A 14,142-nucleotide genomic window follows, 5' to 3' on the forward strand; every position below is an offset into this window, starting at 1 on the left:
ATGAGAAAGAAGCTCAGAGAGATAAGGGACTTCCCCAGGGTGATAAAAGTGACTGAGTCTTCTGATACTAAAGTCTACAAGTTTGTTATCCAACACTCACTGATTCATTTCACACACATCCTGATGTCTCTTACAGAGCAATGAATTCTAAAGCATTGCCCAGGTTTACTTTTTATTTTTACCTTAGCCATAATTAATTCTGTATATACAACCACAGATTAGGTTACTATTCTCAAGACTATATATCTTTGCATAATGTTGATCTCAAGAGGGAAAAAAATTAAAACTAAAACATTACCTTATTAATATGCAAAGATGAACCAAGACATAGCCCAAGAAGAATTTACCAACTTCACTCCACCAGAAAAGCCATACCACATGGAGTATTAGAAAAATATTCCAAGCACAGAAATGATAAGAACTTCCCTAGGTGTGTCTAGGGACCCATTATTTTTCAAATGTTAACTCATAATTTTTTTTTTTATCACTAAATAAAAAAGTAACTGGAAAAACAGAAGAACCAAATGGGGAACCTCTGGAGTCCCAAGAACAACTGGAATTATTTTATCATCTCCACCACACGTTATTTGTTAACATACACAAAGCCTCATCTACTGTTTTTATAACAGACTGACTCAAAATGCAAAATATAACTTCATGAGGGACACTTGAAAAGAGCCTAAAAACTAATACTGATTCAACAGAAATGACAAAAACTAAATAAAGCCCCTAGACTCAATTTATCTTGCTTGTTTTTATTCACAGAGTAAAAAAACTGGGGAAAAATGACCTTTTGTAAACAATTTTACATTTTATTTATTTATTTTTTTTTAAGATTTTATTTATTTCAGAGAGAGAGATATAGTGAGCGAGGGAACACAAGCAAGGGAGTAGGAGAGGGAGAAGCAGGCTTCCCGCTGAGCAGGGAGCCCAATATGGGGCTCGATCCCAGAATCCTGGGATCATGACCCGAGCCGAAGGCAGATGCTTAACGACTAAGCCACCCAGGCGCCTCAACAATTTTACATTTTAGAATGCTTTCTAAAGGTCATATATTCATGCTCTTTGCTTTTTTTTTTTTTTTTAAGATTTTATTTATTTATTTGACAGAGAGAGAGACACAGCAAGAGCAGGAACACAAACAGGGGGAGTAGGGGAGGGAGAAGCAGGCTTCCCGCCGAGCAGGGAGCCCGACACGGGGCTCAATCCCAGGACCCTGGGATCATGACCTGAGCTGAAGGCAGACGCTTAACGACTGAGCCACCCAGGCACCCTGCTCTTTGCTTCTTTCATTAAAATTTACTACAAGAGATGCCTGGGTGGCTCAGTCAGTTAAGCGTCCAACTCTTGGTTTCGGCTTAGGTCATGATCTCAGGGTCCTGGAATTGAGCCCCAGAGCGGCTCCAAGCTCAGCAGGAAGTCTGCCTGAGTATTCTCTTTCCCCTTCCCTCTGCCCCTCCTCCCCCTCACATGTACTATTATAAATGAATAAATTTTTAAAAAAATTAAAATAAAATAAAATTTACTCCAACTACTCATTTTTTCTTACCCAAAAGTCATTCTGTGAATGTGCTAGTGTCTCCCCACCCAATTCCATTCCCATACCCTAAACGGACTGTACTTACTCTTTCCATGGCATCCTGGTTGTAGGACAGGTAATACAAGCACATGGATACACCAGTTGCAGCCATAGAAGGACGAGGAATTTCCAGTAATTTCTGTACTCCACCATGTGCAACAAATTCTGTGGCAAACTTGTTATGGAGCAGAAGAGATGCAAGGTGCTAAGCAAAGAGGACACATGTTACTGTGAAACAATCTAGAATAATCACAAAATCTCTTCACAAAACATTAAATCAAGCTGCTAAATAACAGGAATCCTCTGAAGTAAACAACCACTCCCTCAAAACAGAAGTAAAACCAGTATTGATTAAAGGAAACCAAAAAACTCTTAAGATTTCTTAACACTCCCTTCTAATACCAAAGGTTTTCATAAAGGTGAAAAACAAGAAATGAAAAATACTGCTATAAATAAGAACATAATTCCATTACCATTTTATTATTACATAGCTTCCCTAAAGGATTTTTAACCTTTCCATTTTAATTCTTTTAAACATAATCAGCTCTATGTTCTAGTTTTGGCTCACTGACTCATCATCTAATATAATGACAAACTTTGTCTTCTTTTATACTGACCCCAAATATATTCAACTCCGAACACCATCTTCAGTAAATTACCAAAACTAATACATTTTTGAAATTTATCAGAAGGCACCTTAAATTGACCTTTAGAAGTTTGTTATCTTTAGGGACGACTGCATGGCTTTAAGTAGTTTAAGGGTCGACTCTTGATTTCAGCTCAGGTCGTGATCTCAGGCTCTTGTGGGATCTGGGATGGAGCCCCGTGTCTTGCTCCCTGCTCAGCGGGAACTCTGCTTCTCTCCCTCTCTATGCCCCTCCCCCTGCTCGCTCTCTCGCACACTTGCGAGCTCTCTCTCTCAAATAAATAAATCTTAAAAAGAAAAAAAGTTTGTTATCTTTAAAGCTTTGTTAACTTCCTGTTCAATTCCCACTAGCATCTCCGGGTGGACCTGATCTTCTGGATGGCCCTGATCTTCTGGGCAATTTTAAAGGCAGGAAGTACAATGCGAGCATCAGGCTACTTGATGACTCTGAACCCAGGCTAATGTGGACAGGGCCTCAGAAGAACTAGAGCTCCCCCTCCTGTTTCTCCTACCAAGGTGCCTTCTGGGTGGTGACAAAAGCACAAAGTACAGACAACACAGACTGGCAAGTACGGAATTTGATACAAATCTTGACAAGGTCAATGGCAAAAACAACAGGCATGTATCTTCTTCAGAAGTTCTCTCAACACCCATATTCAGACTAATCCTTATATGTAATCCCAATCCCTTCCCTCTTTACTCTTTTTATTGGTTACACAAGTCCATCCCCCAAGAAGTAGCTAAACCACATACGGTTCCCCTCCAACCCTTAGGCCACCTGCGTGTAGCTTTTCACATGTCACTACCATAAAAAGTGGCAGTTCCACTGCCAGGATAGGTAGGTAGGAAAACAGAGTAAGCAGGCTCAACCTTTACCAATACAAACCTATAGTCTAGATCACTTCATTAGTGTAAGCAGATTCTATTTTCTCTCCTTATGTTTTATCTCCATATAAGGGTGCGTTCTTCCAATTGTTATTTTAATCCATTTTGTTTCTACTAACTTGTCCCTCTTCCTATACAGCTGAGTCTTCCTTTTGAATAAAAGAGTACACATCTTTCTACATTATTTTTTTAAGATTTTATTTATTTACTTATTTGAGAAAAAAAAAGAGAGAGCCCAAGCAGGGGGAGAAGCAGAAAGGGGGGGGGGGGGGGATCTGAAACAGACTCCACACCAAGCACAGAACCGACACAAGGCTCTATCTCACAACCCTGAGATCACGACCTGAGCCGAAACCAAGAGTCAGATGCTCAACCAACTGAGCCACCCAGGTGTCCCATCTACATTATTATTTCCCCATAAGAAAGATCTCTTTTGTGATTTTTCCCTATTCACCCTTATTTCATTTTCTTTAATCCCTTATACGACTCTGCATGGAAACAGTTGAATAATGACACCCATTATAATTCCTCATACATAACCTATACATATAGCAACTATCCAAATCCCTTCTTCCACTCTATCTTATTCAGGACAGGATGCTGCATTGGAAAGCAAAACCTTTGGACTGGAGAGAATTCTGACCTCCAGCTTCATTTCATTGTTCAAAGCATAATGAATTTACACACACACACACACACACACACACACACACACACGCTGCATCCAGACACAGAAATATGTATTACTCCAGTGTATATCTGACCTCCTCCAAATTTAAAATTTCTGGGACCTGAAAGGCAATTTTCCTCATTTCTTTTTTTTTTTTTTTTTAAAGATTTTATTTATTTATTTGACAGATACACAGCGAGAGAGGGAACACAAGCAGGGGGAGTGAGAGAGGGAGAAGCAGGCTTCCCGCCGAGCAGGGAGCCCGATGTGGGACTCGATCCCAGGACTCTGGGATCGTGACCTGAGCCAAAGGCAGACGCTCAACGACTGAGCCACCCAGGCACCCCAATTTCCCTCATTTCTATTTCATTTCAAAATACTCTGGAACTGTGCTGTCCAATGCAGTAATCATTGGCCACATGTGGCTAGTTAAATTAAGATAAAAATTCAAACCTCAGTGGTACTGGCTACATTTTAAGTGCTCATACAGGCAACAGACACTGTATTGAACAGCAGAGACACAGAAAATTTCCATCATTACTAAAACTTTTATTGGACAGCACAGCTCTGGAATATCAAGAATAAAGCTGTAACTTTTTTTTTTTCCTTGAAGTTGTAACTTTAAAAAGCCAGAGGGAGCCATCATTTCTTTTTCAGAGGTGTTTTCTGGAAACATTTCTCAGGAAGAAGAAGCCACCCCTTCCTTTGTACCCCACACTTTTTTTCACAACATCTATAATACCTAAAAGAAATCATAAATGGTCTCTTTTTTAAAGATTTTATGTATTTATTTGACAGAGAGAGACACAGCGAGAGAGGGAACACAAGCAGGGGGAGTGAGAGAGGGAGAGGGAGAAGCAGGCTTCCCACTGAGCAGGGAGCAGCCCGATGCGGGGCTTGATCCCAGACCCTGGGATCATGACCTGAGCCGAAGGCAGACACTTAACGACTGAGCCACCCAGGTGCCCCATAAATGGTCTCTCTTAAACATAGAAACTTGATTTATCTTAATATAATCAACAGCACAGAAAGGTACTTCTGTTCATAAAGTTACCTGCTTGTTAGAACTGTATGATAGCCACAGTGTTATTCATTCAAATTCTCTCTCTTCATTCAGATTACCTTTATTATCATAGTGGGCTAGACTAACTTGCCCTCCCATATTTAATGCCTCTGCAACCTAGGAAATCATCTACCTCTACTGAATTGGGGTCTGCCTCTATTTCTTTACTCATTTTCTGATTTATATTTTGTTCACTCTAGATAATCTAACATCACACAGTATATATATATATATATATACACACACACATATATATATACATATATATATATATATAATTAAGAATTCAGAAAAAGCGATGCTGGCTCACAGGGGGAATATTTAAAAAGTAGTAGGATATAAGGTACTACACACAGTTTTCCATTCCTATTCAACAACAATAACTGAGGCCACTCCCACATTTAGATCCAGGTTCTACATGAATGTTCAATCCCCTAGGACTGACCTCTGAATTTCTGTGAAACCACTTGGTAAGCCTCATCTTTTCTATCTAAATAAGAAATTTTCATTTGTTACTATTTTGACAAATCTGGCAATAGAAATGCCCTGAGCAATAAAACCCAGAGATGCTACATATGGAAACACATGGGTAAATCCAGGTCAATAAAACGCTCAGTATATAATACTTTTAAAGAATTCTGGGGTGCCTGGGTGGCTCAGTCGGTTAAGCATCTGCCTTCGGCTCAGGTCATGATCCCCGGGTCCTGGGATGGAGCCCCACCTCGGGGGGGGGGGTCCCCTGCTCAGCAGGGAGCCTGCTTCTCCTTCTACCTCTCCCTGCTGCTCCCCCTGCTTGTGTTCTCTCTGTGAAATGAATAAATAAAATATTTAAAAAAAAAAAAGGGAATTTTACCCTGAGTGGGGCACCTGGCTGGCTCAGTCAGTGGAGCATGTGACTCAACCTCAGGGCTCTGGATTCAAGCCCCACACTGACTTGTAAAGATTATGTAAAAACAAAATCTTAAAAAAAAAAAGAATTTTACCTTAAGGGCCTCAAATGTAAGCAGGACATCATTAGTCTGTTTCAGGTCAATATAGAACATCATCAATTCCCGTGATCCGAGTTGCATGAATATGGGAAGTAACTAAAATGAAGACAAAAATAAATCTTAACACTGGCTTTATTTCCCATATTTCCTATTCCACTATAAGGACAGAAGATTTTTAAAAATGAGGTACCTCTCCCCCATTCCTTTATAAACATACACACTTTTATCAAATAGACCTGCATCAGAAGTGACCTAAGACTTTACCAGTGGCATAAGACTTCACCAGTTTGGGGCAAAGACTTTTCTGTATTACAGTAAAAACACATCAAAGTATAAAATGCTACCATAAAATATCTCAGAAATAAGCACAATAGTCCCAAAGTGTGAACAGTATTCTTTCCAATAAGCTTACCTCCTGATATTCTCCTAGGGGGGTCAAATATTGTAGAATAAGTCGCTGCTCAATAGCAGGAGTCATAGGATAAAGGGTATAATTGGTGCCAATCACCCAAGGTGACATTTCTGACCAGCTGCTATTAGACAGCTCAACAAACATGCGATCTGGATCAGACGTTGAGAAACCTAACTTCTGCTTGGCTTTCCTAAAATTCTCTCTGTCACCCTGTTTTGCTGCCTTGTTTTTCCTCAATCCTCCTTCTTCAGGTTTGGCTGCTGAGTTCACTCTACTACTGGTCTTGTGACCTGAATCAAGATGAAAGGAGATCTCCATGTCCCCGGAGGCTTCCTCTTGTTCACCATCCACTACATCTACAGCCATATCGCCATAGTCCATATCCACAGCTTCTTCATCCAGAGGCAAAAGAGGTTCAGAGGAGAGCTTTCGTGGGCTGGGACGCTTGTTTTCTTGCCGCAAAGCCACTTCCTGAAGCTGCAGCTCCCTCAATCTTCGAAGTACTATTGCCACCTATCAACAGATATTGGAATAAAAGGCATCTTAATTTAAGTGATTTAAATGATTCTCAATAAATAAATCTTATTTCCATTTAAGGAGAACTAAATCCTCATGCACTTATCTCAGTATCTAGAAATGGTAAAGATTTGATCAATATTTTGATCTGATTCCTATAGCTTAATGAAATAATCAACAGCTAAAAGTCTCATTCCTCATAAAATGTCCCAGAAAACCCAAACCACATTTGCACATCACACATCATTCACAACTGATCTATCTGGATCAAGCTAGGCTGGACCATCACACCTGAAGAGGCAAATACCAGACATATCCATGATTTTTTTTAAAAGTGTCTTTGAAAATAAAACATGAAGTATGTGGAATTTAAGAAACAAAACAGATGATCATAGGGGAAGAGAGGAAAAAAATAAAACAAGATGAAGTCAGAGAGGGAGACAACCCATAAGAGACTCTTAATCATAGGAAACAAAATGAGGGTTCCTGGAGGGAAGAGAGGTGGGGAAACGGGGTAAATGGGTGATGGACATTAAAAAGGGAAAAAAAAAAAGTGAATTTTACTCTATGTGAATTATACCCCAATAAACCTGACTTTAAAAAAAAAGAAAACATGATGAAGACTTCTCAAACTTGTACCTGTTGTAAATTGTATTGTTACATACTGCCACCTACATAATTACATAATATATTTTTCAAATTCACCACTTTTTCATTTTTTAAGTATTTTTTGAGCCAACACTAAAATGTAGCATTAGGCTTAGTTTAAAAAAAAAAGAGAAATTATCTGCAATTTACTTTGAACTACATAAAAAAAAAAAGGAATGGTGGATGAACAGAAGGAAAGGTGGATGGATGGGTATACAATTAGTAAAATGTTCACAAACAATTTAAGTGGTATGTAGACAGCTGTTCTCTGTAAAATTCTATTTTGCTATATATTTGAAAATTTTCATAATCCAAATGTTGGGAAAAGAAAGGGAATGGTACTATTCTTTACCTAGTATAAACTATCATGATCCTTGATAAGATGAAAAATGTTGTCAAGTTAAAAAAAGTAAAATCAAAACTTGTGAAAAGTAATCTTGAAATGTCGAAATTATAGCTCTACTGCAGTACAAGGTAATGAATAAGACCTACCTATTTGAGTTCAGGTAGCAAGAAAGAACTTGTGAATACTCTCCCATCTTATACAGAAAGTAATTCTAACATAGTCCTTACCAACTGTGAATTCTCATCCCTATAGTTGGCAGCAATATCTTGATTCTCCATAGCACCTCCTAACAGTCCAGTAGAATACGTCCTCAATGGCTGATCAGCCTCTCGGGCCCATTTGAAAAGATTCTCAACGATTCCCTCCTATAGTAAAGAAATGAAATAGTACAATTCAGCAAAGACCATTTTCATAATTAAAGATATAAACAAAGATTCCAGTCTCGTGAAAAAAAATTTAATGAAATATTTCAGTGTTGCTCATAAGATTAAAAAATGCAAGTAAACTAAGTGTCCAAGTGGCTTAGTTAAAATAGCTGTGCATCTGTGAAAAAGATTCTTATTTAGTCATTAAAATTCAAGCTAAAGATCAATAATCACATAATATAGTCCCACTTGAGATGTTTAAGACCCAAAATGTTCAATAACCAAGTGGGGAGCACTAAAAATTCTATGTCCTTTGAAGTTCACAATGCACAATTAACATTATTAATGAGAAGTCATCCATCAAAAAGTACTTAACTCCACATATCCCAAATTTTTAATTAGTTATTATGAAATATATACAAACATGTAGAGTCCAAAGAAAATGAAAATCACCCATGATCTACCACTGAACTTGATAGAGACCTTCCATGTGTTCCTCCTTGTACCACCTGTATCCTCTCTCCCCAAACGGTACCTACAGTTACTTAATTTTAACAATTTTCCTGTTAAACTTTTGGTAAATGTTACATGCTTTGAACTGTATAAACCGCATGGTACCGTAAGTATTTTTCTGCAACTTATTACTCAACATTATGTTTTTTACATTCACCTATAGTTACACGTATCTGTCACAAATAGCATTCAACATAACCTATAATTTCTCATATCAACCCTATACGATCAGGTAATTATTTGCAGAAGAGGAAACCAAGTCACAATAAGGTTAAGTAACATGAGTGGCAGAGCTGGGGTATGATCCCAGGCAGTGTACCTCCAGATGTTCTTCAACTCCATATTTTGCTATTTTGTTGGTTTAAGCAACTACAACTATTTTTGTGCAAGCATGTCCCTAGAGTGGACATCTAGGATCAGAACTGCTAAACCATAGGATATGTGCATGCTCAACTTTACCAGAGGATACTAGGCTATTTTCCAAAGTGACTGCAACAATTCACATTTCCACCAACAGTGAATAGTCCTTTTTTTCTACATCTTTGCCAAAACTTGGCCACTGTCACACTTTTTATTTTCCGTAGTCTGGTGGGTATAAAAATAGCATTGCAGGGGCGCCTGAGTGGCTCAGTCGGTTAAGTGTCCAACTCTTGATTTTAGCTCAGGCCACAATCTCAGGGTCATGAGATTGAGCCTCGTGTTGGGCTTCGCACTACACGTGGAGCCTGCTTAAGATTCTCTCTCTCCCTCATTCCCTCCCCCTACCCACCCCCCACCCCCATCCCAGCTCAAGCACTCTCTTAAAAAAAAAAAAAAAGGCATTGCATTTAATTTGAATTTCCTCATTAATTAATAAGGTTAGGCGTATTTTTCATGCCTGCTGACCATTCAGGCTTCCACTTCTATGAAATACACATCTTTTACCAGTGTTTCATGATAAACACAAGTTCTTAATTTTTATGTAATCAGACTTAATATTTTCTTTTAAACTTGGTGCCTTCTGTATCTTAAACTCTTCTCTAGGGTCATGGAGTCATTATCCCATGTATTTCTAAACATTTTAACCTCTTTTCAAAAAAATAACACTCTGAACGGGGCACCTGGGTGGCTCAGGCAGTTAAGCATCTGCCTTCGGCTCAGGTCATGATCCCAGGGTCCTGGGATCAAGCCCCGCATCGGGCTCCCTGCTCAGCGGCAGGCCTGCTTCTCCCTCTCCCGCTCCCTCTGCTTGTGTTCCTGCTCTCGCTATCTCTGTCTCTGTCAAATAAATAAAATCTTTAAAAAAAAAAAAAAAAACTCTGAAAAATACATTTTGAGAAATTTGTTTTAAAATATTTGACATGAAAATATATTTACTATTTTAATTGCCTTTTATTTCCCCTCTCTCCAAACAGTATAAGAACCTTAAAATACCAACTCCAATGAGCTCCTATCTACATGCTACCCAGAATTTTTGTTCCCCCTTTTTTTTATTTGGTCAATACTCCTAGGTTTACAGAGGTACTCTGAAGACATTTTCTACTATTACATGGCCTCTATTGCTGCTGTGGCAGAGTTTGCTCTGTTTGATTATTTGTAGGAATCTTTTTTACTCTGGTTGCTTTTAAGATCTCCTCTGTCTTTGGTATTTCTTTGGGGCTTCCTGAATCTTGACTGGTCATGTCTTTCATTAACTTGTAAAATCCTAGCCTCATCTTCCTGAATATTGCCTTTCCCTTTTCTTTCTGTTCTTTCCTCCTAAAACTCCTTTTAGATATACTTTGAACTTTCTAATTCTAATCTCTATATAACAACTTCTTTCCTATTCTTCAGCTCTTATTTCTAGGGGCTTTATTTTTGGTTATCCTATCAGATCTTCCAGTTTGCTAATTCTATCTTTAGCTGTGTCTAAACTTAATAACTCATCTAAAGTTTTTTAAATTCAGTAACTGTAATTTTTATATCCAGTAGTTCTCTGGTTCCTTTCCCAAATGGCCATTTTTTCCCCATAGTCTTGGACTTTTCTTAAGAGCTCTGATTCTTGGGGCGCCTGGGTGGCTCAGTTGGTTAAGTGTCTGCCTTCGGCTCAGGTCATGATCCCAGGGTCCTCGGATCAAGCCTGCTCAGCGGGGAGCCTGCTTCTCCCTCTCCCTTTGCCCCCCACTTGTGCTTGCTCTCTCTCTAGTGCTTTCTAATAAATAAAATCTTTAAAAAAAAAATTCTGATTCTTTTACATCCAATAATTTTGAAGCTTATTAAATCATTCTTAAGTGTACAATTCAGTGGGATTAAGCACATTCACAATGTTGCATAACCATCACCACTATATTATTTCCAGAACTTATTATCCCAAACAGAAACTCTGTACCCCCACTTTCAATAATGGATAGAACAACCAAACTGAAGATCAGTATGGAAACAGAAGAGTTGAACACCATAATCCAATTAGACCTAATAGACATATTGAGAACACTCCACCCAACAAGACCAGAATATACATTCTTAAGTACACATGGAACATTTTCCAGAATAGACCACATTAGGCAACACCATGGTTAATAAATTAAAAAAGAATAAACTCTTATAAAGAATTTTCTCAGGGCGCCTGCGTAGCTCAGTCAGTTGGGCATCTACCTCCGGCTCAGGTCATGATCCCAGAGTCCCAGGATCTCTGCTCAGCAGAGAGCCTGCTTCTCCCTCTGCCCCTCACCCCACTCGTGCTCTCTCTCTCGAATAAATAAAATAAAAAATCTTAAAAAAAAAAAAAGAACTTTCTCCAATCACAATGGAATGAAATGAGAAATCAACAACCCAAGGGAAAATGGACAATTCATATGTGGAAATTAACATAGTTTTAAACAACCAAGGGGTCAAAGAAGAAATCACACAGAAATTAGAAAATTCCTTGCAATGAATGAAAACAAAAACACAACATACCAAAATTTATGCCATGTAGCAAAAGCAGTGTAAGAGGGAAATTTATAGCTGCAAACACATACAATTAAAAAAGAAGGCTCTCAAACCCTAATAACCTAACTGTATACTTTAAGGAACTAGAAAAAGAGCAAACAAAACCCAAAGCTAGTAGAAGTAAGGAAATAATAAAGATTAGAGTGAAGACAAGTAAAACAGCAAATAGAAAAAAAAAAAAACAGAAAATGAAACCAAAAGTTGTTTCTTTGAAAAGATCAAGAAAACTGACAAACCTTTAACTAGACCCCCCCCCAAAAAAAGACTGAAACAGGGGACATTACCGATTTTACAGAAATAAAAAAGATTATAAAACACTATAAACTACTGTACACCAACAAAATAATTTAGATAAAATGATAAAATGAACAAATTCCTAGAAACACAACCTACCATAACTGATTCATAAAGAAATAGAAAAATTGAATAGACCTATAAGTAGTAAGGAGACTGAATCAGTCATTCCCAAAACAGAAAAACTCAGAAACAGATGGATTCACTGGTGAATTCTATACCAAACATTTAAAGAAGAATTAATACCAATCTTTCTAATCATATGGTAGAAATTTCAAACATGCACCCAAAAAAGGTCATGCCCAGAGTTTCTCAGAGATTTATCCACCCCTACCCCTTAGCGTGGGGTCAGAAACTGAGAAACCTGTCATCTCCCCAAGGTAGTAAGCAGGTATTTCTCTTTTGCACTGTTTCAATGAAGGTCCTTTGGGAGTACCAGTTTTATGCAGGGGTCAAGATCCCAGTTCCAACTCTTCAGCCAAGGTTTTGTCTCCTGTCCTCAATTACCACTTTGTTTTTACAATTACCTCTTCATTTCTGGCATATAGGAATTTCTAAGAGTTTATTACAGTTTACCCAGAATTCGTATGTGCATGCCACAGGAAAGCTGACAAGTTATCCTAGCTGGTCAATGAGACAGATCTGGGTCTCCTTCCATCTCTCTTAAAACCATTTTTTTCTCTCTTCCTCTGAAAAGCCATATATTCATGGTTTTCTTCCTACCTCTCATGGAATACTGTGAGGACTAACATATGATAAAAAAAAAAAATGCATAGCACAGGGCTGGCACTCAATAAATGGTAGGCATCCACCTAAATGACTTTTTTCATAAAGCACCTATTAACATTTTAAAGGAATCTTAATGTTGCAGAGTTAAAATCTGGGAAACGCTCACTTAGAGATTATACTTTGAGACTTCATTCTCTGATTTTATCCCTCCCACCTCCAATAATTTAAGACAACCTCAAAGAGAAAAATGTTAAAGCAATACTCAAAAAATAAACCCCTAAAGGTCCTGATCTGACTGGATTAAGAGCATACACTGACAAACAACAATATGAAAAACCTAGTACACAAACAATATTAAAGTACTCAGTTCTGTAACATAATGAAGAAAACTACACAAATAATTGTAAACAAAAATAAAATTTAAAGCTATTTGACTATCTCTGGAAGTACAAATAAGCAACTTTTTAAAATAGTAGCTAGAAGTAATAAAATCAATTTAGTGACTTGCAACCACCTCTAAAATAAAAAGGAAATGAAATAGAAAATATAAAAAGGAAATGAAATAGAAAATATCAGAATGCACTGCACAAAGTATAAACAATGTTCAAGAAAGTTCTTTTTCATACATATATGTAATGGGTTGCATGTAAAAACATAATATGTTTCACAAAGTTTAAGAAACACTACTCTAAAGCAGTGAGTCTTTTTTTTTTATTTTTTTATTGTTATGTTAATCCCCATACATTACATCGTTAGTTTTAGATATAGTGTTCCATGATTCATTGTTTGTGCATAACACCCAGTGCTCCATGCAGAACGTGCCCTCCGCAATACCCATCACCAGGCTAACCCATCCTCCCAACCCCCTCCCCTCTAGAACCCTCAGTTTGTTTTTCAGAGTCCATCGTCTCTCATGGTTCTTCTCCCCCTCCGATTTCCCCCCCTTCGTTCTTCCCCTCCTGCTACATTCTTCTTCTTCTTTTCTTTCTTAACATATATTGCATTATTTGTTTCAGAGGTACAGATCTGAGATTCAACAGTCTTGCACAATTCACAGCGCTTACCAGAGCACATACCCTCCCCAGTGTCCATCACCCAGTCACTCCATCCCTCCCACCCCACCCCCCACTCCAACAACCCTCAGTTTGTTTCCTGAGATTAAGAATTCCTCATATCTGTGAGGTCATATGATACATGTCTTTCTCTGTTTGACTTATTTTGCTCAGCATAATACCCTCCAGTTCCATCCACGTCGTTGCAAATGGCAAGATCTCATTCCTTTTGATGGCTGCATAATATTCCATTGTATATATATACCACATCTTCTTTATCCATTCATCTGTTGATGGACATCTTGGCTCTTTCCACAGTTTGGCTATTGTGGACATTGCTGCTATAAACATCGGGGTGCACGTAGCCTTTTGGGTCCCTACTTTTGTATCTTTGGGGTAAATACCCAGTAGTGCAATTAAAGCAGTGAGTCTTAACCCTAGCTTTGTGAAACACCAGTAGCCAATCCGTCCAAAAATAATAATTTC

The 14,142-nt window shown here is 38.1% G+C and overlaps 1 protein-coding gene across 3 annotated transcripts in view; it reads right to left on the minus strand.

The window, feature by feature from the left end:
- DCAF1 (DDB1 and CUL4 associated factor 1) overlaps window positions 1-14,142 on the minus strand; it is a 72,763-nt gene that overhangs the window by 38,655 nt on the left and 19,966 nt on the right. For all 3 annotated transcript variants that reach the window (XM_032411371.1, XM_032411370.1, XM_032411372.1), the window contains 4 exons: window positions 7,982-8,119; window positions 6,245-6,757; window positions 5,827-5,928; window positions 1,626-1,784 (listed from right to left, as the gene is read on the minus strand). In XM_032411371.1, coding sequence (XP_032267262.1) covers window positions 1,626-1,784; window positions 5,827-5,928; window positions 6,245-6,757; window positions 7,982-8,119 — 912 coding nt within the window. The remainder of the gene's footprint in view (window positions 1-1,625; window positions 1,785-5,826; window positions 5,929-6,244; window positions 6,758-7,981; window positions 8,120-14,142) is intronic.

The sequence above is a fragment of the Phoca vitulina genome, unplaced genomic scaffold (genome assembly GCF_004348235.1).
Source record: "Phoca vitulina isolate PV1807 unplaced genomic scaffold, GSC_HSeal_1.0 scaffold13, whole genome shotgun sequence".
NCBI classification, from domain to species: domain Eukaryota; kingdom Metazoa; phylum Chordata; class Mammalia; order Carnivora; family Phocidae; genus Phoca; species Phoca vitulina.